We start from the raw sequence: 24,204 nt of genomic DNA on the forward strand, positions 1-24,204 counted from the left end.
GTGTGGGAGAAACATACTCCAGGAGTTGAGATTTTAACGAATTAAAAGAATTATCCTAAATACCACATGTGCAGGTTGGTCTTGTATCATAGTCAAACATGGAACTGTTGGCTCTAACAAGAAAGGTAGACTGGAAGGGTTTGGTACCTAGAACAAGGGCTGCTGCCCACTGGGGTAGGGCAGGTGCTGGGAAGAGAGTAAACTTGGGGAGACATAAAGGAATGATGTAGCACTAGACACCTGGATAATCCAGCTGCCAATAATCAGGGGAGAGCTACCCTCTTCCTCCCGTTTCTAGCCTTCCCTTGAGGTGCATGGGAATGTCTTCTCTTGCTTTAGCTGCTGGTTGTTACCTGAGTGCAGGCCTATTCGAATCCGGACTGGCACCTCTGGCATGTGCCGCATCTTGAAGGTACCCACGGAGCTGAGGATATCTAGGGACATGTTTGCAATCTCGGCTGCATGCCTCATGCCATTCCTCTTTGGGAGGCCTGAGGCCACCATGTAAGCATCTCCAATGGTCTCTACCTGGAAATCAGGGGAAATAGAATTAGCAAGTAAATAACGTGTGTGTGTGTGAGTGTGTGTGTGTGTGTGTGTGTTTTCACAGAGCTTAAAGGGTATGATGGAGGCCAAGTGTTCTTCTTGTAAAGTGAGAAAGCCAGAGAGAGGCTGTGCTTCACAGGCCTGCCTGTACATTAGAATCACTTAAGGAGCGTCACTTAAAAAAATACTGATGTCTCGGTCCCATACCTGTAGATTCTGCAGCTACTTCTCAGGTTCCTGTCTGACCCTAGAGAATTATCAGGCTCCAAATAATTCACCCTAGGAGAAGGTGCTTTCCCAGCAAGCATTTCTCTAGATGATTTCGGGTCAATAAGCTAGAACAGCCTTAAGGAAAGTATAGGGAAAAGGAAAAGAAGGAGGTGAAAGATTCTGTTCCTTCTGCTTTGCCTCGCTAATATGATGGAGTTAGTTTTGCAGTCTCCTTGCGTGTGAGAACTCAGTCTTTTCCCACCAGCTCCCTCCTCCTGTCCTAGTGCTACTTCTCAAAGAAGCAGCAATACTAGCCCTCAACTGCTTTGCAGGGGCAGTTAGAGCTGGACACCTGTAAATAAAGGCGAATGAATCTGTGCTCCTCGTCTTCCCCACAGAAGTGTACTCACTCTTTTAGGTGATTAGTAAGGTGAAACTTTTCAAGTAAATCCAAAAGATAAGTAAGCTGAGGGGACTTCTATGAAATGTGCCTGTCAGACTCTGCTAGTACAAGTCTGGATCCAGTTAAAATCTATGTTCTCCTAAAGAACTGAACTCACAGAGTGCCATAGTTAAGAGCATGAAATTCTGAAGTCATATAGCCTCGTTTAGAACTCCAGATGCACCATTTACAAACTGTGTGGCTTTAGTCACGTAATTTAACCTCTCTGTGCTTCAGTATCCTTACCTGTAAAATAGGGATAATGACAGCACCTACCTCCTAGAATTTTCTAAGTACTAAATAATATATGTCAAAGCACTTAAAACCTGTCTGGTGGATAATAAGTGCAAGCCATTAGCACCACCGCCATCATTATCACCACATCATCATCGTCAAACTGACGTGTCTTGAAACAAGTCATAGGATTGTGCCTATGACTCAGCTCCAGAGAAAATTTCGTAATTGGCAATAGGCCCCTCATCATGACTTCCTATGTAGCCAATAACAGTGATCCTTTGCACCTATGGTACTTTGTACCTCAGGATGCTTCCATTCAGGGCCTCCTATACCTGGTGCAATTTGAGAAAAGGATCCCTGCTCTCAGATAAGCATGCCTGCCTGCACAGAGGAAGGCAACAGTACAATGCAAATACTATATGGGAGGGAGAAACTCACTGGCTGGCCATTATCATTGACTGGTGGTTGACACTTCAGCTTTAATGAGTCGGTCATCCAGGAGCCCCCAGGAATATGGATGGGAAAGTTAGAAAGGCACGGAGCACGGGCACTGCTTGGCCTTGGTGTGAGACTGCTGTGGGGAACTGTGGGTTGTATAAACCAGCATAAGGACACAGAAAGGGAAGAGGAGGTATAGAAAGGGGTCTGGTTGAGATGGAGTGGTAGTAGGAGAACTGAAACTGAAAACCAATCACTAACTTCATAATTTTGCAGCAGCCTTCTTACTTCCATTTCAGATTATCAAGTGCCAGGGGAGGTGATTCCAATTTTACAGGTAAGGAAAATGAAAACACAAACGGTTTTGGTAACTCGCTGCTGGTTCAATTTTTATTTCCTTTGCACTGTGTTGTTTTTATTAAAAATGACTGAAAACTTAGATTCCATTTTTGGATTTATATAGCCCTACCCTGTCCTGAAAACAGCCCACTAGCTTCTTACTGCAGCCGTGAAGTATCAAAATACCTAACAACCTCATTCCCAAGACCCCCAACAATTGTCTGAACAGTATCAGTTGGACTGATTAAACCAGTGGCTGTGTTACTGCCCACGCCGAGTCATCTTTGATTTTAGTTTCAACTGAATTAGCTTTCAGTGATTTGTTTTTCTCTTCAGGCTGCTTGAGTTCAACAAGTTAAGACAGGTAGTCTGATTCCATGGATTTTTCCTCCACCGTGGTTTCCATGTGTGCTTCTTGATTAGTTTGCAGCTCCTGCTGATTGACAGGTATGATGTCTGTTTCTGAGCCCTATTTAGGCAGCTTGGCCTAGCCCCGAGGCTCTCTACTTGACCTGAAAGGGCCCTGTCTAATCTGAGATAAACACACTGCCCTGTGTGTGATTTGAGAGTTGGAACATTTCAGACTACTGTGAAGGATCCAATGAATGGAGCTACTCATTCTCCAGCTCTACCTGGGTTCCTGGGACAGAGGAGCTGTCTAAAGTGTGGGATGCCTGGGGCATCTTTCTCCATCAATAAAACAAGTAACCATGTTGCAGACGTGGAAATGTTCCTATGTAGCTATGAGATTTTTAGTCATTTTCTGCCTAGAGACAGGACGACACATACAATCAAGGGTAAAGAAGCATGGCACTGAAATGAGTGAATGTAGTCATCTGTTCTGTACTCATCTTCTGCAACCTTTGAAAGGAAGAGTGGAAATTGACAGGCTGGAGGGGTGGGGGGAAGTGGAAGCAGTGGGTTGCAACCTCACAATTAATCACTTCCCAAGACCTCAGACCACTAGGTGGGCTTTAGGTTACCCTATAGCAATCCCAGAGAGCCTCAGGTCCAATAGCTCTTTGACATGTATAATGCCAGAGTTCCCTCCTGTATAAAAACGGTACCTAAAGGAGGAAACCAAGTTTTAACAGCATGTATTAGATGTACACAAACTTTACCAGGATGAACTCTGTCATAGTCATCAACTATGGGCCAGACACCAGTACTTTCTGTATCCCCTTCCGTGTCTGCACTGTGGGTACTTGGAAACTGAAGTGCAATAATGCTTTTTGGCCCCAACCTCTTCTTAGTCCCAGTTCTAGAAAATAGCTCAAAAGAAATCTGACTGGCAATCTCTTGCCGGGTTGAGATTGTTGTTTTGGAAAGTGTGAAATTCTATGCATTCTATTTGGCCTTCATTTCCAATGGGAGACCAATGGAAGTAGTGTACTATTTACATTTTAATTCCTAAATAACAGCATTCAATACAATTGCATCCTTCCTTCCATTTTGGAGTACACATAGGTGAGCCTCATATCAAAATTTCTCTCTGGAATATATTGCTCTCCTAAGTAACGTACCTTGTAGACATCATGACTGCCAATGATGGCATCAAAGAGTGTGTACAGGTCATTGAGAAGATCCACCACCTCGATGGGCTCACTCATGGCTGAGATGGTGGTGAAGCCCACAATGTCGCTGAAGTACAAGGTGACCAAGTCAAAGCCCTCAGGTTCAACCGTGCAGCCCTTTTTGAGGGATTCAGCAACTGATCTGAAAACAGACACAGCTATTCCTCAGAGGACACAGGTCTCCCTCCAGGCCACACAAAACATCTGCTAGAACACAAGTTCTCCAAAAATCACTACCAAGTAAGTGATAAGGAAGAAAATGTCACCTGGATGCAAACACTCATTCTTTCATTTATTTTACAAATAGATATTGAGTGCTTACAATGTGCCAGGCACTGTGCCAGGTGCTGGAATGCAGCATTGAGCAGAGAGCCCTGATCTGTACCTTTGTGGAGTTCTTTTCAACTCTCTATCCTTCCTCAGTTCCCCTCCCCCACAACTCTACCCCACCTGAGGGGGAAATGTTCCCAGGCAGCTGCCTTTGCATGAGACTAGCTTCCCCAATTATCTCCTAGAAGATCATGTTACAACATGATAAGGTGCCTTGGAAATTTTGGAAATTGTAGCAACACATAAGGCTTTCACCTAAGGAAGGAAAAGCGTAGAAAAACAACCCTGCTACTTTCCTCTAGGAGCTAAAAAAACTGCCTCCTTTTAATTGGTCAACTTCCAGGCAAAGTCATGAAGTGACACATAGAAAAACTGAGGCATCAAAAACTTAAATGACTAGCATGACCCACAAGCAGTGGAAAATTAGGAAGTGTGCTCTGCTCCCTTGGCTTTCCAATTCTTCTTTGATTTGAAGGTGTGACTCAAACCTACTGGGAGTAGAGAGTGTACAGGACAGGGGGAGGGAGCAGTTAGTTGATGGGTAATTTTTTTCTATTTTTAATAGAACACATTGTTACAAGCATTCACACTCCTCAGGTGTTCACACATACGGTGGTAGCATCTGTGTTAGAAGCTTTTCCGTTTTCTGTTTTTCAATTTCCAGCTCTTCAGTCCGCTCCCGGATCAAATCTTCCAGGTTGCTAGAATATTGCTCCAGCATCCGAAGCATAGAGTCAATAATATTAGTCTTCTTCCCTTTATTGAAAGTTTTAAACTGGAAGTAAACAGAAAGAGGAGCCAGGGAATTCTTACTTCTTAAACTTAGAGATGATGGAACAGGACCCCCTTATCATAAATCCCTTCCTCTAAAATGAAAAGGCAGGAGAGGTGAACCCAAGTATAAATAGGAAAAGTCACTACCCACCTTTATTGTCACCCTGGCCCACTCACAGGGCTCTTTTTCCCTGAGTAGTTCTTCCCCTACCCTTCTGGTTCTTTCAAGTCTAAGCAAAGGTGCTCTCCAGGCAGGATCCTTCAGTTCTGAGATGCTAGCACATGAATAGTTAGCCACTTCAAAGGCAGCAGGATTTGGTCTTGAGCTCAGGCCAGTTGTGAGTGGGGTCAGGGGAAGAGGGCAGGGAGTGCTCTTTTACTCTTCTACATCATCAACCTATAAAATCATCCTTATCTTCTAATGCTACCATGTTGCCAGTTCTTGGACAGTGGGAGGTTCTTTGACCTCTTAAATATGACCCAAGATAGACATGGTAAGATCTACCCCTATTTCTTACCATGGGGTCCAAGAATAATGGTGTCTCCTAGCACTTGGCCTTCATGTCAGTCAGGGTCATGTAAAAATTCAACTGGTCTTGCCCCTGGTCCTTTAGAGGTGGCTGCATGCCACAGATTTTCAATAAGCCCTCCTGGGACCCTGTTCATTTACAGAGACAAGGAGCTTGGCATAGCGTTGGAATCACGAGGGGTAACCCCTCCTTATTGCTGTATTCAGCATGCAAAATGCTGGGTTGACAACAAGGGAAGACTGGTGGTAATTTTGCTCAGCAGATGCCTAGGAATCTGTCCCAATGAACCCTTTTATACAGCTGAGCCACACGTGCTCTTTGTAGCACTCAATGCCCCAAGGCTAACACTAGGAGTTTCCTTCTGAGCCTGGTCCACATCTACGTGTCCACCAAGGTCCTACAGGTAATCTCAGTAGCCAGCTCAGATGCTTTGGGCTCCCCCTATTGCCTAACCCAGGGAGCCTCCCTCTCTTCCTCTTCCCATTTCAGTTTTATTAGCTGCAGGGAGTTGGGAGGCTACCCTTGTCTTTCAGACAGTCCAAACTTCCACTGAAGCATTTCAGTGAGGGCAGCTCCAAGCAATCTTGTTTGAAGGTCGTATGATGTGCACTCCTTCTATCTATCACCAGCTTCTCTGCTGCCTTCTGAAATAACATCTCTAGCATCAACACCAGGGCAAATGCTTTTTCTCCTGCCTCATGGTAAGTTTTCAGAAATTTGACCTTCATGGTCCTTTGCCTTTTCCATACTATTGAATACCTGTTTGAGTGTCCTCAAAAAACTCAGCCGGGCTAATGGAGGCATTGTTACCTGGGGACACGGATGACTTCATATTCAGGGCCCCTCAGGCTTTCAGTCCAAGTCTTTCTTTTTTCCGCCTCAGATACCTGCCACTCACAAAGCATCTCAGTGCTGTACCCTAGCCAGGCTCAAAAGCCTCTCCGCCAGAGCTGACACAGCACTCCCAGAGAGCACCCTGAGCTTCGGTATCCTGTAGTTTGAACAAATCCCTCAACAGCATGCTCCAACAGAGGAACCACACCCTAGCAGGGCTCCCTTAGCAGGGCTCTCTCCGTCTGCTCCTCATTTTCCCCTTTTAATCCCCAACTCTAGGGAAAGCGTCAACCTCTTTAGAAACTCAGTATCTTAAGGAGAGAGCTTATCACTTTTCGTGCACTCCATTGCCTCAATTCGTTCCCTAGAAACCTAAGGAATCCCCTGCTTCTGTACTCCACATTTGCACTTCCTTCCATCTGGAACACCGTTTCAAACACCCCATATTTTCCCTGACCCTCCAAAAACAATCTGGCTTCACTTAAATGGGATACTCATCAGAGTTCTCTGGAATTTCCAAAGCAAAGGGGGCTCTACGAGGATCCCCATCTAGTCCAGGATACATCTATTCCATCTTCTAATGGTCTCAATGCCATTGTCTTGCAAGTGCCTAGTGGTTCAACTCCATCTTTGAAAGGTTAGTTAGATCGGATTGTGGATGGTCTGGAACAGAGGTTCAGATAAAGAGCACAAAACCCTATCCTTGTGCTCTTGGAGGATGTGCTGGGGATGCTCCAGCACCAAAGGCCTTCAAATAGCCGATTCCATGCTTCTTCCCCAAGACGAATGTCTTTTTCTCTTGCAAGAGGTTCCACAGTATGATGAGAACCCAAGGAGTTCATTTTAGGTAGGCTGGTTTCAGGATGGCGTCTGGGCTGTGAGTGTTAGGATTCACGGAGTCCTTACCTGGTTAAATATTTCATCGAAAGTTGGTCGCTGTTCTGCAGCCTCAGCCCAGCACTGCTTCATCAGCTGGAGACATTCTGGAGGGGCGTGCTCAGGAGGAACCGCTGGTCTGTAGACAGGAGGAGGCTTCTTAAGTCTGTCTATGATTTCTGTCCAGAAGCAAGAAGAAAAAGGTCTACAGACTGTGGGGAAAGCACCAAGATTTGGCAAAGATAATTGAGTTTTAGCCAAGAATAGCGTTGGTCAGGAGAAATTACAAAAAGGCCATGTCTTTTGCTTTCTCCTTAGGTGGCCTGAACATAAATTGTATCTGAACAAAAGCTACATCAATCAATTGAGGAAGGACTGAGAAACTAATCGATTGAGCTATTGGTATCATTTAAGCACAGCTTTATTCTGATTCTGCTAGATATTATTTATGTTTTCATTGAAGTATAGTTGATTTACAATGTGTTAATTTCTGGTGTGTGGCAAAATGATTCAGTTTATATATATATGTATATATATATATATACATATATATATTCTTTTTCATATTCTTTTTAATTATGGTTTATTACAGGATATTTAATATAGTTCCCTGTGCTATATATTAGGACCTTGTTGTTTATCCATTGTTTCAATGATCTGGCTCCTTTCACCCACCCCCAAATCATCTAAGCCTCTCAATCCCTACAGTAGACCCAATTAGCCCCCGCTGAAGGCCCAGGCCCAGCCCAGTTCCAGGCTATGGGTCCTGCCTGGCCCCTAAGGTAAGGGAATTAAGAACTCCAGTAAAGGGACTTCCCTGGTGGTGCAGTGGTTAAGAATCCACCTGCCAACACAGGGCACATGGGTTCGGTCCCTGGTCTGGGAAGATCCCACATGCCGTGGAGCAACTAAGCCCGTGCTCCACAACTACTGAGCCTGCACTCTAGAGCCCACGAGCCACAACTACTGAAGCCCGCACGCCTAAAGCCCACGCTCCGCAACAAGAGAAGCCACCGCAATGAGAAGCCCGCGCACCGCAACGAAGAGTAGCCCCCGCTTTCCGCAACTAGAGAAAACCTGCGCACAACAATGAGGACCAAACATAGCCAAAAATAAATAAATTAAAAAAAAAAAACTCCAGTAAATAGTTCAGGGCCTCATTGGGATCCTTCTGGCTGCTGGTACTTGAACCCCACTTTCACTGGAACATTAACTGTGTATCAGACTATGGGCTGAGCACTTTGCATGGTCTCTCTGCTTCCAGCCTCGCCTTCAACAAACCATTCTGAAAACATGGATTTGGCCATGTCACTTTTTTGCTTAAAATCCCTTCATGGATTTTTATTACCCACAGGATAAAATCCAAGCCCCGACTATCTCTTCAGCTTATTTTTTTTTTTTTTTTGGTTGAAGAAAGATTTTACTGCACATGGAAGTTGGAGCTTCCATTTTCAAATTTAATGTTCCACATTTCTCAGAATAGCTTTATTATTTATCAATTTTTTACTGGTGTATAGTTGCTTCAGCTCATTTCTTATCCCTAGCCCCCTCTCCACACCCTTGACTTTAATATCCTCATCATGAACCAAACCTTGCTTGCACCACCAGTGTGCCTTTCCCACCCCTGCCTTGGCTGTAACACTCCAACAGTACTGCTTTATACCATTATAAGTGTCCCCTTGCCTCCATGAAAGAATTTCAGTTGTTGCCTCTGACTTCTCAGCTCCTTGTGACACCACACCTTCTGCTCTGTTAACCCAGGTTGGCCCATACCAGTAATGGTTTCTTCATCACATCTCTCACCCTGCCCCCAGTGCAATAGATTCCACGGAAGTCGACCCCTTGGAGTGCAACTGCCCCATCCAACTCTCTGGTAGAGGGAGTCCCTTTCTCAGAATACCAACGAGTGACATAGGTCACCTCTCTGCTTAGGCCCAGCATGATTTATGTCCTCGAGGAGCTCACAGTTCAATTGGGAAGATAAACAATGACCAGCAAAATAAGTGCTCTAGCAGATATATGCACAGGAGAGCACAGAGGGGACACCTGACCCACACTGAAAAGGTCAGAGAAGGTTTCCCAGTGGAGGTGACACGAGTTGGATGAGGCAAGGTGGGGAGAAGGTAGGGGCAACACGTGTGGAGGCACAGAGGTGGGAGAGACTGTGGTGATTTCAGGGCACTGCCAGTCACATGGCTTAGCTGGAGTATGGGGAGTGACAGAAGATAAGCCTAGAGAGGTGGCTAGGGACCAGATTGTGAAGGGCCTTGTACCTCATGTGAGGAGACTGGGCTTCATTTAACTTGTGATGAGGAAATGTTGGGGAGTTTTAATAGAGGAGTGAACTAAAACTCCGAGTGGGGCAAAAGACAACTAAGTATTTTAGGTTTGATTTGGTTTGATTTTGCATTTTTTAAATCTTTTATTTCGAAATAAGTTTAGACTTCCAGAAAAGTTGTAAAAATAGTACAATAATTGCCTATATATCCTTCACTTGGTTTCCCCCTAATGTTAGCAACTTATTATTTTTTTTCTTTTTTGGCCATGCTATGCGGCATGTGGGATCTTAATTCCCCGACCAGGGACTGAACCCGCGCCCCCTTGCAGTGGAAGTGCGGAGTCTTAACCACTGGACCACCAGGGATGTCCCCGAATGTTAGCAACTTATAAAACTGCAGTACAAAGGAAGTTAATATTGGTACAATACTATTACTAATCTAGAGTCTTTATTTGAATTTCATCAATTTCCCCCTAATGTCCTTTTTCTGTTTCACAATCCAATTCAAGATCCCATATCGTACTTAATTGTTATGTCTCAGTCTCCTCCAATCTGTGATGGTTCCTCATTCCTTCTCCGTCTTTCAGGACTTTGACACTTCTGATGAGTACTGGCCAGTTATTTTGCAGAATGCCTCTCAGCTGGGGTGTGTCTGATGTTTTCTCATGGTTAGATTGAGGTTATGCATCTTGGGGCAAGAATACCACCAGGGTGGTATTGAGACCTTCTCAGTGCATCATGGCAGGGGTACATGATGTTGATGTACCTTGATCACTTGGTTAAGGTGGTGTCTGCAGGATCCTCCACTAATAAACTCACTCTTTTTCCATTTGTAATTAGTAAATATCTAGTGATTTCATACTTTTAGAATACGTAAACATCCTGCTTCCCCTCAAATTTTGCCTGGTCGCCAAAGATTCTGATGGGAGATAAGGATGAAAGACTATGGCGTGTCACAGGGAAAGAATGGGAGGACTTTGACATCCAGGAGCATCATTGAGGGGGCACTGAAATATCTGGCAGGGGGTGTCTCAAAGGAGTAGTAGGGGGCTGCTAAAAAAAAAAGGACTAACATAAGTCCTGTAGGCCCTTGGCTTATGTCACAGTTTGGAAAAAGACCAGCTTCTTGGGTGAGGGTTATTTCTTCCAAATGCCTAAAGCTGTCTGGCTCCAAGTCCCACCTGCACACAACAAGGGCTGCTTGCAGACCAGCCGGCAGTTAGCACAAACACGGAATCGTGTTCACTCTTCTGGCAAATCGCAGCAGCCTGGGTTGGCCTGATGATCTGGGTCATGGTGGGCTCCTGGTACCCTTTCCTCACCTCCCGCTTACCTTTGGCAGGCAGATCCATCATGCAGAATGGGGCGCCCCGGACCATCACTTCTTGCATGATGATGGCAAAGCTATAGACGTCTCCCGCAAAAGAACGTAACCTGCTGCCCCTCGGGGCTCTCAACAGTTCAGGGGCCATCCACAGCAACTCTGAAAAGAAAGCATTGTGTAATGAATACAGGGAGGATTAACCGACAGCGTTTGCAATGCCCTCGAGGGCTCCAAGGGTGCTGTTTCATTGACTGCTTTATATTTTTATTAAGACAGACTGGCATGCTAGTGCCTCCGTGCCCCCCCTCCCCCTGGAGTCTGAATTTATGAATCTAAGGAATTACTCTCAGAGAAAGCATACTACTTTCCCCACACCAGGACCACGCAGGCAGACAGAGCGGAGGTGTGGGGAAGGGCAGAGAAGCTCGAAATAAAAAAACTATCAGGTGCTGACATTCTTGCTCTCTTGAGCCTGCAAGTAGCAGTTGGCAGGCTTCCAGGGAAAGGCGAGTGCACTGCCCGACTGGTTGCCATGGATTTGCTGTGTGCTGAGATCTATATGTGTCTGATAATTTGACTGTGCTGGGGCTCGAGGAGTCACAAGTTGCTTTCTCCAGGTCTTATCTAAGAGGATTAGAGGATCCCCAAGTCTCCTCTGTTCCTTGCAGAGCAAAAGGGTGCAGCAATTCCCTCAACTCAGTTCTGCAAATATTTATTGAGGATTTACTATGTACCAGGCACTGTGCTAGGGACAGGGGCAGTGTCAGAGATGAATTAGACCTTGCCTTTGCCCTTGCAGAGTTCACAGACCAGTGGGCAAGACACACACGTGTACCCCTAACTGCAATACAACAGAGATAGTGATGAGGGCCACTATATAGTGTAAGGAAATGAATCTATTAAAAGCCAATATTGAGCACCCACTGTGTGCTCTGCTGCATTCCAGACCCCAACAGGGAAAAAAAAGATATTATCTCTGCTTTCAGAGAGTTATGGCAGAGACTGAGAAATTTGGGGCGAGGGCCCCTTAAGCAATATATAAAGAAATACCAGTTAATAATATAAATTGAGTAGTCAAAAGTTGGAGGGAATGCTTCATATTGAACCATATGAAATTCCATTTCTGTAGATCAAAAATGGTTCAATATTGGCAATTCCATGAGGTTCAAGCTAACAAAAACACTGAGCTGATCAAATTAATCCAGGAAGGCTTCCCGGAAAAGTTAAATCTTAAAGGAGTTTGTTAAGAAGGTCAAGGATGCAGTTTCCTAGAGCCGACGACAGGGTAAGGGCTTTGCAGGGAGAAAGAACAGTATGTGCAAAAGAACAAGAGGTAGAAAGGAGCAAATTGCGGATGGGGGTGCTGGTAAGCAGATTAGCTTGGCTGAAGAGAAGGGCTCTGTTAAGGAATAATGAGAAATGAGAAATGGGGTTGATGAAGTGGGGGAGGGAGGGTGGCTGGAAGAATGAGGGCAGAAGGTGAGAGGCCCTGAGAGCCAAATGAAGGCATTTGGAGCGAATACAAAAGGCAGTAGGGGTGCTGGAGCTGGAGAGGGATTTGATGAAAGCCGTGTTCGGGAAGATTAATCTGGCAACCTGCACAAACTGGATTGAAGAAGGAGAGAGGCTGGAATCAGGGAGACCGGCTAGGAAGTTATTACAGTAAGAGCCAGAGGCGAGGTGAAAGGGGCCTGAATGGGGGCAGGGGCGACAGCAGCAGGATGGGGAACGAGATACATAGGTAGGCTACAATGGACAGGGAAGGGACAGGGCTGGGGATAGGCTCAATAAGCTCTTCCGAGGGGAGAGAGGTGGAGTAAACAGCAGGTTGATGTCCAGATAGGGAGGCTGGAAAAGAGTGCCTCCTGAGGGTGAGGGAATCCCCAGCCTTTGTCTCCCAACTCGCCTGCCCCATCACCCCTGTGAGAGTCTCTGATACACTCACTATAGTGGTTTTGCCCTTCTATCTCCTCGCCTAGGAGAACTGATATTTGCAAATAAAGCCAAAAAGATTGAATAATACTTTAGTCAAAGGAATACGTTTCTGACCATGGGATTTCAGGCATACGGTTTTGGGGGGAGGGAAAATGGTATGCAGCTGCTTCTTCCTGGCATCCTCTCTCCCTGCACATTTAAAAGCACAAGAAGGAAAAAAAAAAGCACAAGAAGGGAAAAGAGGACATGACTCTCTGGTAAAAAGCTGGGTTATTAAATACAATCACTACCAAATAGTATTTTCAGAGAGCACTTACATGTATGTTGTTAATGGCTAAAATGAGGCTTTATCTGCACTATACTTATGTAATTGAGAGTGGGCAGTAATGAATACACTTACAACCTGCCCCCATTTCCCATTCCCACTCCAGAGCCAAGTAAGAGCCACTACCTACCATTAGACTTGAACTCTCAGGAAAAAAAAAAAAAAAAACAAACCTAGAAAAATCACTTTGGCTTGTTTTGTGTTTGCTGGAGCTACTACTAACTCTTGAGCCCTGCTATGGTGATAAAATCAACCTTGGAGAGCCAGTGTGGTGTGGTACAAGAGAACACAGGGTGGAAGTCAGGAGACCTGGGTTCACAATCTCAACTCGGTCACTAATCAGCTCACCTTTCTGGACCTCAGTTTCCCCATCCGTAAAATGGAAATTGAGCCAGATGATCTCCAAGGGCCTTCCAATTATAAGATTCTATTAGCCCTGTCGTCTAAGGTAGGGAGCAGCAAATTTCTTTATTTTATTTTATTTTATTTTATTTTATTTCATCCATTCATTGATTCAACAAACATTTACTCCACCAAGTATTGTGAAAGGCACCGAGGGAGGCAAACCTGTTTCTCACCTTCACAAAACTTACAGTTTGGGGAGGGAGAGAAGACAGCTAATTAAACATGTAATACCAACAAAATGTGGTATTACAACAAAGTTCAAAGCCTTAAAGGATCATAAAGAGGAGAATTTAGCCAAGCCTAAGGGGTCATGGAAAGTCTCTTGAATCAGTGGTATTTAAGTTGATCCCTGTGGGAGGAGGAGAATTTAGCCAGACTCAGATGAGGGGGTAACAGAGTAGGAAGGGAAGAGTGTCCCAAGCAATGGGCACAGCATGTGTGAAGTTCTGGAAGTAAGAGAGAGCCTGGTGCAAATAAACAACTGGAAGGCAGTCAGCATTGCTGGAGCATAGAGACAGAGGAGGGAGTGATTAAGCACAAGAGGTCCTCACGGCCCAGACCTCTGAAGGGCTTGTAAGCCACGTAAGAGAGTTTGAACTTTATCCTAAGAGCAATGGGAAGCCATTCAATGAACTTTGGCACAGTTGTAACATGATCAGATTTGCAGTTTAGGAAACTCCCTCTGGCTGCAGTGTGCGAAGAATGGATTGAGCATCCACATTGCCCTTGCAATTTGGAGAATGGAATGAAACGTGAAGAGGGAGAAACAGGGAAAGAGACAGACACAGTCCAGCAAAAAATAAAATAAAATAAAATAAAAATTAAAAACACCCACTGCAGCTATCCTTTCCTCACTCTAAAACCAGAGTTTCTTAAGTTTGAAAGTAGCCAACCTGTGAATTCAATGGAATTCTGGGAAGCTGGACATTGTGTTTTATCTTTGATAGATGAGTAATTTTGACAGGAAGCTAAGTACTTCCCACTCTACAGCTGTCGTCCCAACATCCTAGCGCTAACACCAGGCAACTACTCCAAGCTTTCAAATTGGGATTAGCCAAATAATAACCATACGACTAAGTCATCAACAAGAACAGGTCCACAGAGAGAAATAGAGGAAGAGAGAGACAGAGACGGAGAGAGAGAGACAGAGAAACAGAGACACAGAGGAAGACAATAGCACATGTTTCTATCGTGATTACCGGGAGCTTCAAGTCCTTCAAAGCATGGATGGGCAGAGAAAGAGGAAATTGTTATTAAATGTTTTAATTTAGCTGGGTGTAGGAGCTAGTCTTCAGAAGATCTGAACTGAATTCCTGGAACCGCTTGCTGCTAAGTAGCTGCACGATTTGGGCAAATCTTGAGACTCAGGTGTCTCATCTGTTAAATGAGCAAGTTGGACCAGATGACTCCCTAAAATTTCGTATTCCACTAGCTTTGTAAAGCTCAAAGATGATGCCACTGATGACTGGACTGTGTCTCTATCCGTGCATGTGTCTCTCTGTGTCCTCCACTCTTCATTTCTCCTATAAAGTCAGCAATTTTAAACTTATTACACCAAAGACCATTTTAAGAATATCAGTATATGTTGTCATTTTGCATCTCTCCCTCTCTGTGTCTCTTCTGGGTTGTCTGTTTCTCTGTGTTTTTGTGTCATTTCTCTTCTTCTCCCTTGCAACACCGGTTAAAACTTTTAATGTGCAAATTTCCTATATGTATTTAACCTTACTCATTTTCTCTCCTTACTCTTTCTCTTTCTTCCTCCCTCCCTTCCATCAATTCATTCCCTCATAGTTCTCAATCACCCACTCCCGAGCCCCATCTCAGATTTCTATTTCTTTGATCTGTTATGACCTCTACAGGCATTGTTTGGTGTTGCCACGGGTGCACTAAATAGAAGACAAAAACACAAAGTGGACATTACAGGCATGCCTACTGATTTACTAGAAGGCCATAGTTCGGTCTGAAGCCATCCCACACAACCCACAGAGCATTTACTTGCTGGCGACCCCCCCTCCTTGCTTCTTTCTCTCTGACAGAGACAGTGAGGGTAGGCTCTAGTGACATCCCATTCCAGAATGGGCTTTGTGGGAGTCCAGCTACCAAATTACCTTCCATTCAATCTGACAAGTATTTATTGAGCACCTACTGTGTGCCTAGCGCTCAGCAAGTTCCTCCAGGGACACCTGGGGTCTCCACACAATATAACCTAATCCTGCCACAGCAGGAACTCAACATTATTGCACTGGCTTTGTTCAGAAGGCTTGGCTGCGCTGAGATTACAGCCTGCAGACTTCATTCAACTCCTTTGGCTTGGAAATGAGGCTGCTTTTCAACAAAAGTGGGGAGTTGAATCAGCCTGAGGCTTTAATTCAGGGCATGTTCTCATTTGAACTTTGGAGTTACCTTGTGTGCATCAGAAGGGTACAATACATCACTTACCTTCCGCAGAAGGTTCCTCTTGGGAGAGTCTTAGCGTTTCCAAGATGTCATTAAAGCCATAATCTGTCACTTTGAGTACAAAACGCCCATCCACCACACAGTTCCGAGACTTCAGCCTCCCATGAGCAAACTCTCTGTGATGTAAGTACTTCATGCCCTGCAGATGATACAAACAGGATTTATTTAGCAACTTATTTAACTATTTTGTGCTTTTAGAGCCACTTTCTGAGATTGTTAATGGCATGAGCTATTATGATCTAGAATTCAGCCTTTTTCTCTTACACACAGGCAAAGCAAAACTTTGACAACAAGAATCGTTTCCAGGTCCCTTCTAGCGCTAAAATTTTACGTTTTGATGAAGAATCATATCTTGTGGGCATAAAGAACTGTGTGTTATTGGAAGATTTATTGACATTTCAAACACAGGACAGATCTATACATATAAAATTGCCAAGAATTTGAAGATTCTGATTTTCTCCCAAAAGGTCTAGCCAAACTCTCATCTACTACTGGCAGGAATGGAAATTGGTACAGCCTTTTGGGTGGGTAATTTGGAAATAGCTATCAAAATTTAAAGTATGCGTACCCTGTGACCTAGGGATTCTACTTCTCCAAAGAAATGCTTGAACATGTGCACATACACAAGAATGCTCCTTGCAGCTCTGCTTTATATTATATAATTGGATGTATAATAAATATCTATCAAGAAGGGACGTCCAAATTGTGGTACATCCAACCTATGGAATATTCTGCAACAATTAAAAATAATAAGATCGATTTGTATGTACTGATAGGGAACCATATCTAAGCCATAAAGTAAGTGAAAAGGAGTAAGTTGCAGAACTATGTGACAGTATGTATTTTAAACAACAAACAAAATCTATAATGTATGTAAATACACAAAAAATGAATTGCAAGGCTAATCACCAAATTGTCAACAGTGATTAATTTGGGGGGAAGATATGAAGGAGGATTGAGTAATTGTCAGTATTTTCCCAATATATTTATATCACTTGATTTCTAAATTTAATCGAATGCATTATTTTTATAATTAGAAATGTCTTATTTTTATAATTTATATAAAATATATTAAAATTATATAAAATATATACAATGTATTTTTTATATATTTTTAATTAAAAATAGACAATAAAAAAGAAAGCTGAAAGCAAGAAAGCTGATACTGACTGCTACAGTTTGCTTGGCAACCTTATATGACATTCAAATGTGATCTACCAGGACTTTACCAGATGGGTTTAATCATTCACATATAAATACATCCATTTTCTAGTGCAGTCATCTCGGGACTGTTTATGCTGAGTCCTTTTAAGTATCTGGCTCTATTTTGCAGCCTGACACCCCTTTGTATTTGTATGCTTTACATCTTGCACCCTAGGAAATTCTGTAGTCCCCAGTACTTCCAAGCAGAGTCTACAGTGGGGGAGATTTCTCCCTAGCTGTCTAATGCTTGGGTTTCATTCATCATGGGTCTGAGAGGACTCATTTAGAGGACTCTCTCTTAACTCACGGGACTTTGCTTACAGAGTGAGTGGAAAGAGTATTAGAATAGCAATTAGGAGATTTAGATTCTATTATTAGCTCTGCCACTTAATAGCCAGCTGGTAAATGTTTATTGAGTATCTACTATGTGTGGTAGACACTATATAACAAAAACCTCATTTAGTTTCTCTGAGCCTCTGTAAAAGGAGGATAATCACACTTCTTTTATGGAAAATTGGAATGAGATAATGTCTATAAAGCTACCTTGAAAAGAGTTAGGCCACAATACAAGGGTCAAGACTGTGATTAATATACAGGAAGCTCAATGACTATTTGCTATCCAAATCAGCCCACTACAAGTGCACATAGACACAATTTTCATATCACTCTAGGGAGTTCATGGACTCCACTGAAGCCCATCCATGGACCCATCTGTGAACCCTGTTGGCTGTTAATAGTCCTTGCCTCTGAGAATGGAGGTGCTGCCTGATAGAACCGATGGTCTTTTGGCTTTCTGGTCATGCTGAGTTCCACATCTATACCTATGGTATAGACCTATGCAAAGACCCATCACCTAGTCCTAGACTGAACCACCTTTTAGAATGTGAAAGCCAGGAGATGGGGCTAAGCAGAACCTAAGAGCCTGGGAATGAGCACTTTCCCACAACCAGAAGGCAGAGAAATGGGATGGAAGAAAAGATTGCTTAAGGCAGAAGAGTGCTCAATAGCTATAGGAAGTAAAGACAAATCTGGCCCTCAAACGGGGTGGGGGGCAGGTGAGGAGCAAGCAAATTCTTTCTGTATCAGGACCTTATAACATATGGACAAAGGGGCTATGAGAAGAAGTGAGGGCAGACACAGGGAAGGAAGGTGGAGGAGTGAGAGCATCACAATGACCCAAGGAAAGTGAAACATCCCAAAATATCGAAGTTCTAATCTACAGGGAAAACCTTGGATTTTCAGTCTTTCCATTAACCTTGATGAGATCCAGCAGGAGTGATGATTTAAACATCCAATCTAGTTTCACATCCTGATTTGTCAGTATGTCTTCCAGGCTCCTTCGGAAACAGAATTCTGTCACAATGGCAAACATCCCCGAATCATAGAAGAAGCCCACTAAAGGGTTAACATTCTCATGATGTAGGTCCTTCATCTGGAAACAGAGAGAGACAAGAGAGTCACAGCTGTTCTGTCTCAACTGGAGCTGGGGCCTTCTTCCTGATTCTTTAGGGACACTGTGGAGTGGAGCTCAGTGACCCAGGAATACTAAAGAGGTTAGTACAGTAAGAGGTGGAATAGATTGTCTTTCCGTGAATATTCATCTATGCAGCATCTATTAAAATAAATAGCTTACATAAACATCAGGCCAAAGCTTACAAAATTTGTTTCAGAAGAAACCCTTTGAATTTTGACTACATTTTACCTTTGTATCCACTCATTTTTTCCACTAATGTGAGAAGCATTTAGTGTGTCTCAACAATGTCCAAGGCATTGGACTGCATGCTAGTGATATAGAGATAAATAAAATGAAATCAATATCCTGAAAGAGCTCACATCCAAAGAAGGGTGATAGACAAACAAACTGACAGCTGTATTTCCCTGTGAAATGGTTTCTTATGGGAGAACGGGATGCTGGTAGAGTTCAGATGGTAAATACCTAATTCAGCCTGGGAGATCTGGCTTCCCTGAGGAGGTAATGTCTAGAAGATCATGAAGCGCAAGTAAGAGCTGACCAGTGAAGGTGACGTGGTGGGAGGGGTTGAGAGTGAGAGCATGTTATGCTGAGGAAATTGCAACAGGTTTAGGGTGGCCAGAACACAGTGCAAAGGAAAGAATATGAGACACAAGTCTGGAGAGAGAGGTTTCCCTGGTGGCGCAGTGGTTAAGAATCCGCCTGCCAATGCAGGAGACACGGGTTCGAGCCCTGGTCCGGGAAGATTCCACATGCTGTGGAGCAACTAAGCCCGTGCGCCACAACTACTAAGCCTGCGCTCTAGAGCCAACGTGCCACAACTATTGAGCCCACGTGCCACAACTACTGAAACCCGTGCACCTAGAGCCTGTGCTCTGGAACAAGAGAAGCCACCGCAGTGAGAAGTCTGTGCACCACAACAAAGAGTAGCCCCCGCTCGACACAACTAAAGAAAGCCTGTGTGCAGCAATGAAGACCCAACGCAGCCAAAAATAAATAAATAAATAAATTTATAAAAGGCTGGAGAGATAGACAGGAGCCACATCCTGTGCAGCTTTGAGAACCGTGCTATAGAATTCGAAATTAATATTACGGTCACTCAATAATTGTTATCTATTATTATTACTTTTTAATGGGGGATGAGAGAGAAAAGGGCCCCATTATTGCTTCTAGATTTCTACTTGGATTCCTGGGTAGATGGCAGTGATATACATCAATATAAGAAATTCAGGGATGTTTTAGTAGTGGATATGTTGGTGCCCCACCCATATCCCCTTTACAGTGCATCCTGTAGCTGCTGTAAATGTTGGCTGATAACTCACAGTTGCTCCATTCTCTGGAAAATTGTCCTAGAGGCTAAGCCAAAGGGGAGCTATCTTACTTGAAAGGTTAGGGCCCACCCACAGACCTCAGCTAATGATTGACTGACTGGGAAAGGTACAAAAGTTCAACTCCCTCACCTCAAAGTGGAACTCATGGTATAACTTGTGCTCCAGTATTTCTCCCATAAAATCATACTGAAGCTAGTCTCAAGCTGAGATCACATACTTGCCGAGCTTTTACTTCTGCCTTATCCTGCATCCTCACTCCTTTTCTCTTGAGAGCATTCTCTCAATGAGTAATTTGAACAAGAATCTCCATCTCAGGCTCAGCTTTTAGAGAATCTGACCTAAGACAGTGGGAAAGCAAATTTTGGGTGATGGGGACAGCTGATTAATTCAGTTTGAGACATATTAAGAATGAGGTGCCTGTGGAACATCAAGGTGGAACTATTCCAAGGAGATAGTGTGTTCTAGATAAATAGACTTGGGAATTGTAAACATGTAAATGGTAGATGAAATTAATGGGAGTGAATGAGATAACCCAAGGGAAGCATATAAAATAAAAAGAAAAGGGGGGGCGGGATATCAACATTTAAAAGATGGGAAAAAGAAGAACATCCTGCGTAAAGACTTAGAAATGAGGCTAGAGAAGTGGAGAAAGGCTTATTTAGAACAACATTATGAACACCACAGGAAGAGTTTCAGGGAAGTGAGATAAATGCCAGAAGGAATTTCAGGAAAATGTGATAAATACTAGAGAGGTCAGGTAAGATGAAGACAACTACACCTAGACACATCATAATTAAACTCCTAAAATCTAAAGATAAACTTTTGCAGGCAGTCAGAGAATATACAAAAACCTCTTCATGATTAAAAAAAATGCACAGAAAATCAGAAGTCAAAGGGACATGTGTGAAAAAACCTTCAGGTAACATCAAACCCAATAGTAAAACATTAAATTCTTTTCCTCTAGAGTCAAGAGCAAGACAAGGATGTCTTCCTTCACCATTTCTACTCAATATTGTATAATAGCATCAAAACATTGATGAGAAAAGTTAAAGAAAACTTAAATAAATGAAGATCTATACCACATTAATGGACTGGAAGATTCAGTATTGTTAAGATGTCTGTTTTCCCTAAATTGATTTATAAATTCATATAACCCCCTATGAAAAATTCCAGAAGGCTTTATTGAAGTAATGGACAAGTTTATTCAAGAACTTATTGAAAATTAAAATGAACTACCCTATCCAAAACAATCTTGAAAAAGAACAATTTGCGGGAGCTTACACCACTTAACTATAGGAGTTACTCTGGGGCTGTGATAATCAAGAGAGTGTGATATTGGCAGTAGGGTACACTAATGAGTTAGTGAAATAGAGTAGAGAGTCTAAAAATATACCCACACATATACAGTCAGTTAATTTTTCACCAAGTTGAAAAGTTAATTAAGTGGAGAAAGGAAAGCCTTTTTAAAATAATTGTTACTGGAACACTGGATATCGCTATGGAAAAAAAAATTAACCATGACCACTATCTCAGTCCATACACAAAAACTAATTCAAAATGGATCATAATCCTAAATCTAAAATCTTGGAATTGGCAAAGATTTTCGAGCCACAAAATAAAATCATAAATTAGATTTCCTCAAAATTAAAAATTTTGCTCATCAAAACCATTAAATAAACAAGCCACAGACTGAGAAAAAATATTGTAAAACATATATCTGACCAAAGGAAGGCTATATAAAGAACGTCTACATTTCAACAATTAAAAGGCAAAACTCTCAATTTTTTTAAATGGGCAAAAACGTGAACAGATAATTCACAAAAGAAGATATACAAATGAATTATAAACACATGAAAAGATGCTCAATAACATTAGTCATCAAGAAAATGCAAATTAAAACCACAATAAGATAACATTTTATACACCGTAGAAAGGCAAATATCAAAAAGACAAATGTTGCTGAGAATTTAAAGCAACTGGAACGTTTGTACATTTCTGACAGGAGTGTAAAATATTGTAACCAATTTGGAGACCTGTTTGGATGTTTCATATAAAGTTATACATACATCTACTCTATGACTCAGTTTGTCTATTCTTAAGCATTTACTGAAGAGAAGTGAAAATATATGTTCACAAAAATATCAATACTTGGACAAAAATGTTTATAGTTGCCTATGAAGAAATACTCAACATACTAATCATCAGAGAAATGCAAATCAAAATTACAAAGTGATATCATCTCCCACCCATTAGGGTGGTTACTATGAATTTAAAAAAAAACAGATAATAACAAGTGTTGGCAAGGATGTGGAGAAATTAGAACTCTTGTGTACTGTTGGTAGGATTGTAAAATGATGCAACTGGTATGGAAAACAGTATGGAGGTTCCTCAAAAAATTAAAAATAGAACTACAATATGATCCAGAAATTCCACTCCTGCGTATATATCCAAAGAATTGAAAGCAGGATCTCAGAGAGATATTTGCACACCCATATACATAGCAACCCAAATGTCCATCAAGAAATGAATGAATAACATAAAATGGAATATTATTCAGCCTTTAAAAGGAAAGAAATCTATTCACACTTTACCACATCGATGAACCTTGAAGACATTATGCTAAGTGAAATATGCCAGTCACAAAAAGACAAATACTATATTATTCCATTTATATAAGGTGTCTAAAGTAGTCATATTCATGGAAACAGAAAGTAGAGTGGTGGTTAACCCAGAATAGGGGGAGGGGAAAAAAGTGAGCTGCTATTTAATGGGTACAGAGTTTTATATTTGCAAATTGAAAAAGTTCTGGTGATGTGTTTAACAACAATGCAAGTATATTTAACACTGCTGAATTGTACATTTAAAAATAAAGATGGTAAATTTTATGTTATGTGTTTTTTCATAATTAAACAAATATTTATAGTTGTCTTATTCATAATGCCAAAAAACAGGAAACCCAGCCAAATGTTCATCAACAGGAAAATTATAAACAAATTGTGATATATTCATAAAATGAAATACTACTCAGAAATTTTTTTTAATGAACTGCTACTGATACCTGCAAAAACGTGGATTTAATCTTAAAAATACTATGTTGAGAGAAGAAAGTCAGGCACAAAAGAGTATATAGTCTATCATTCCACTTATATGAAATCCAAGAATAGAAAAAATATTAATTCATGATGATAGATATCAGAACAATGATTGCCTCTGGGATAAAAGAAATGACTGAGAAGAGAAACAAGAGAACTTTCTGGAGTGATAGACATATTCTGTATCTTGTTTTAGGGAGTGGTTACACAGATATATGCAATATATGCAATTATCAAAGTTCACTGAACAGATAATTCATTCATCAAATTATACATAAATAAAAAATGTCTTTCGAAACACAATGAGACATTATACTAAGTGAAATAAGCCAGTGACAAAAAGAGGTATCTAAAGTAGTCAAATTCATAGAAACAGAAAATAGAATAGTGGTTATCAGGCGTTGAGGGTGAGTGGGGAAAAGGAGAGTTTTGTTTAATGGGTACAGTTTCAGCTTTGCAAGAGAAAAGCTGTGACAATGTTGCCAAAAAATGTGAATATACTCAACACTTAGAGATGGTAATTTCTGTCATTTTATCATAATTTAAAATTAAAAAAACACAATGAGATACCCATAGAAACCCACTAGAATACTAAAACCAAAAAGACTGACAAGACTACATCATTGGTGATGATGTAAAGGGAGCTCTCATAACTTGCATGTAGGAAATTAAAATAGGAAAGGTTTGATAGTGTCTTATAAAGTTAAACATATACTATATTTTAACATAGAAATTCCACTCTTAGGTATTTACCCAAGAGAAATTAAAATATGTGTCCATAAAAAGACATAAAAAGCATATTCATATCAGTTTTATTCACAATAGCCAAAATTGGAACCAGCCTAAATGCCCATCAGCAGGAAAATAGATAATTACATTGTGTTATATTCATGCAATTGACTACTACTCAGCAATGAAAAGAACAAGCTATTTATACACACGATAACACGAATGAATCAGTCAGTATGCTGTATGATTCCACTTGTATGAGGTTATAGGATAAGCAAAATTAATGCAAGATAGACCAAAAACCCAGAACAGTGGTTTTCTTTGGTTGGTGGGGCGCGGGGGGGAGGGCGCAATAATTTACTAATGAACACAAGGGAACTTTCTTGAGAGAAAGAAATGTATTATATCAGGGGTCAGCAATCCTCTTCTGTACATATAGTAAATATTTTAGGCTTTGCCAATCATGTATAGTTTCTGTTGCATAATCTTTGTTTTCTTTTTTTACAACCCTTAAAAAAATGTAA

At 41.9% G+C, this 24,204-nt stretch overlaps 1 protein-coding gene across 1 annotated transcript in view; it reads right to left on the reverse strand.

Moving 5' to 3' along the window:
* Positions 1–24,204, reverse strand: part of GUCY2F (guanylate cyclase 2F, retinal) — a 92,194-nt gene that overhangs the window by 12,128 nt on the left and 55,862 nt on the right. Inside the window, 7 exon segments of the mRNA XM_061178197.1 lie at positions 354–528; positions 3,736–3,928; positions 4,728–4,891; positions 7,161–7,309; positions 10,742–10,891; positions 15,837–15,993; positions 18,313–18,489. Of these exon segments, the coding sequence (XP_061034180.1) occupies positions 354–528; positions 3,736–3,928; positions 4,728–4,891; positions 7,161–7,309; positions 10,742–10,891; positions 15,837–15,993; positions 18,313–18,489 (1,165 nt within the window).

Source organism: Eubalaena glacialis, chromosome X (assembly GCF_028564815.1).
Source record: "Eubalaena glacialis isolate mEubGla1 chromosome X, mEubGla1.1.hap2.+ XY, whole genome shotgun sequence".
In the NCBI taxonomy this organism is placed as follows: domain Eukaryota; kingdom Metazoa; phylum Chordata; class Mammalia; order Artiodactyla; family Balaenidae; genus Eubalaena; species Eubalaena glacialis.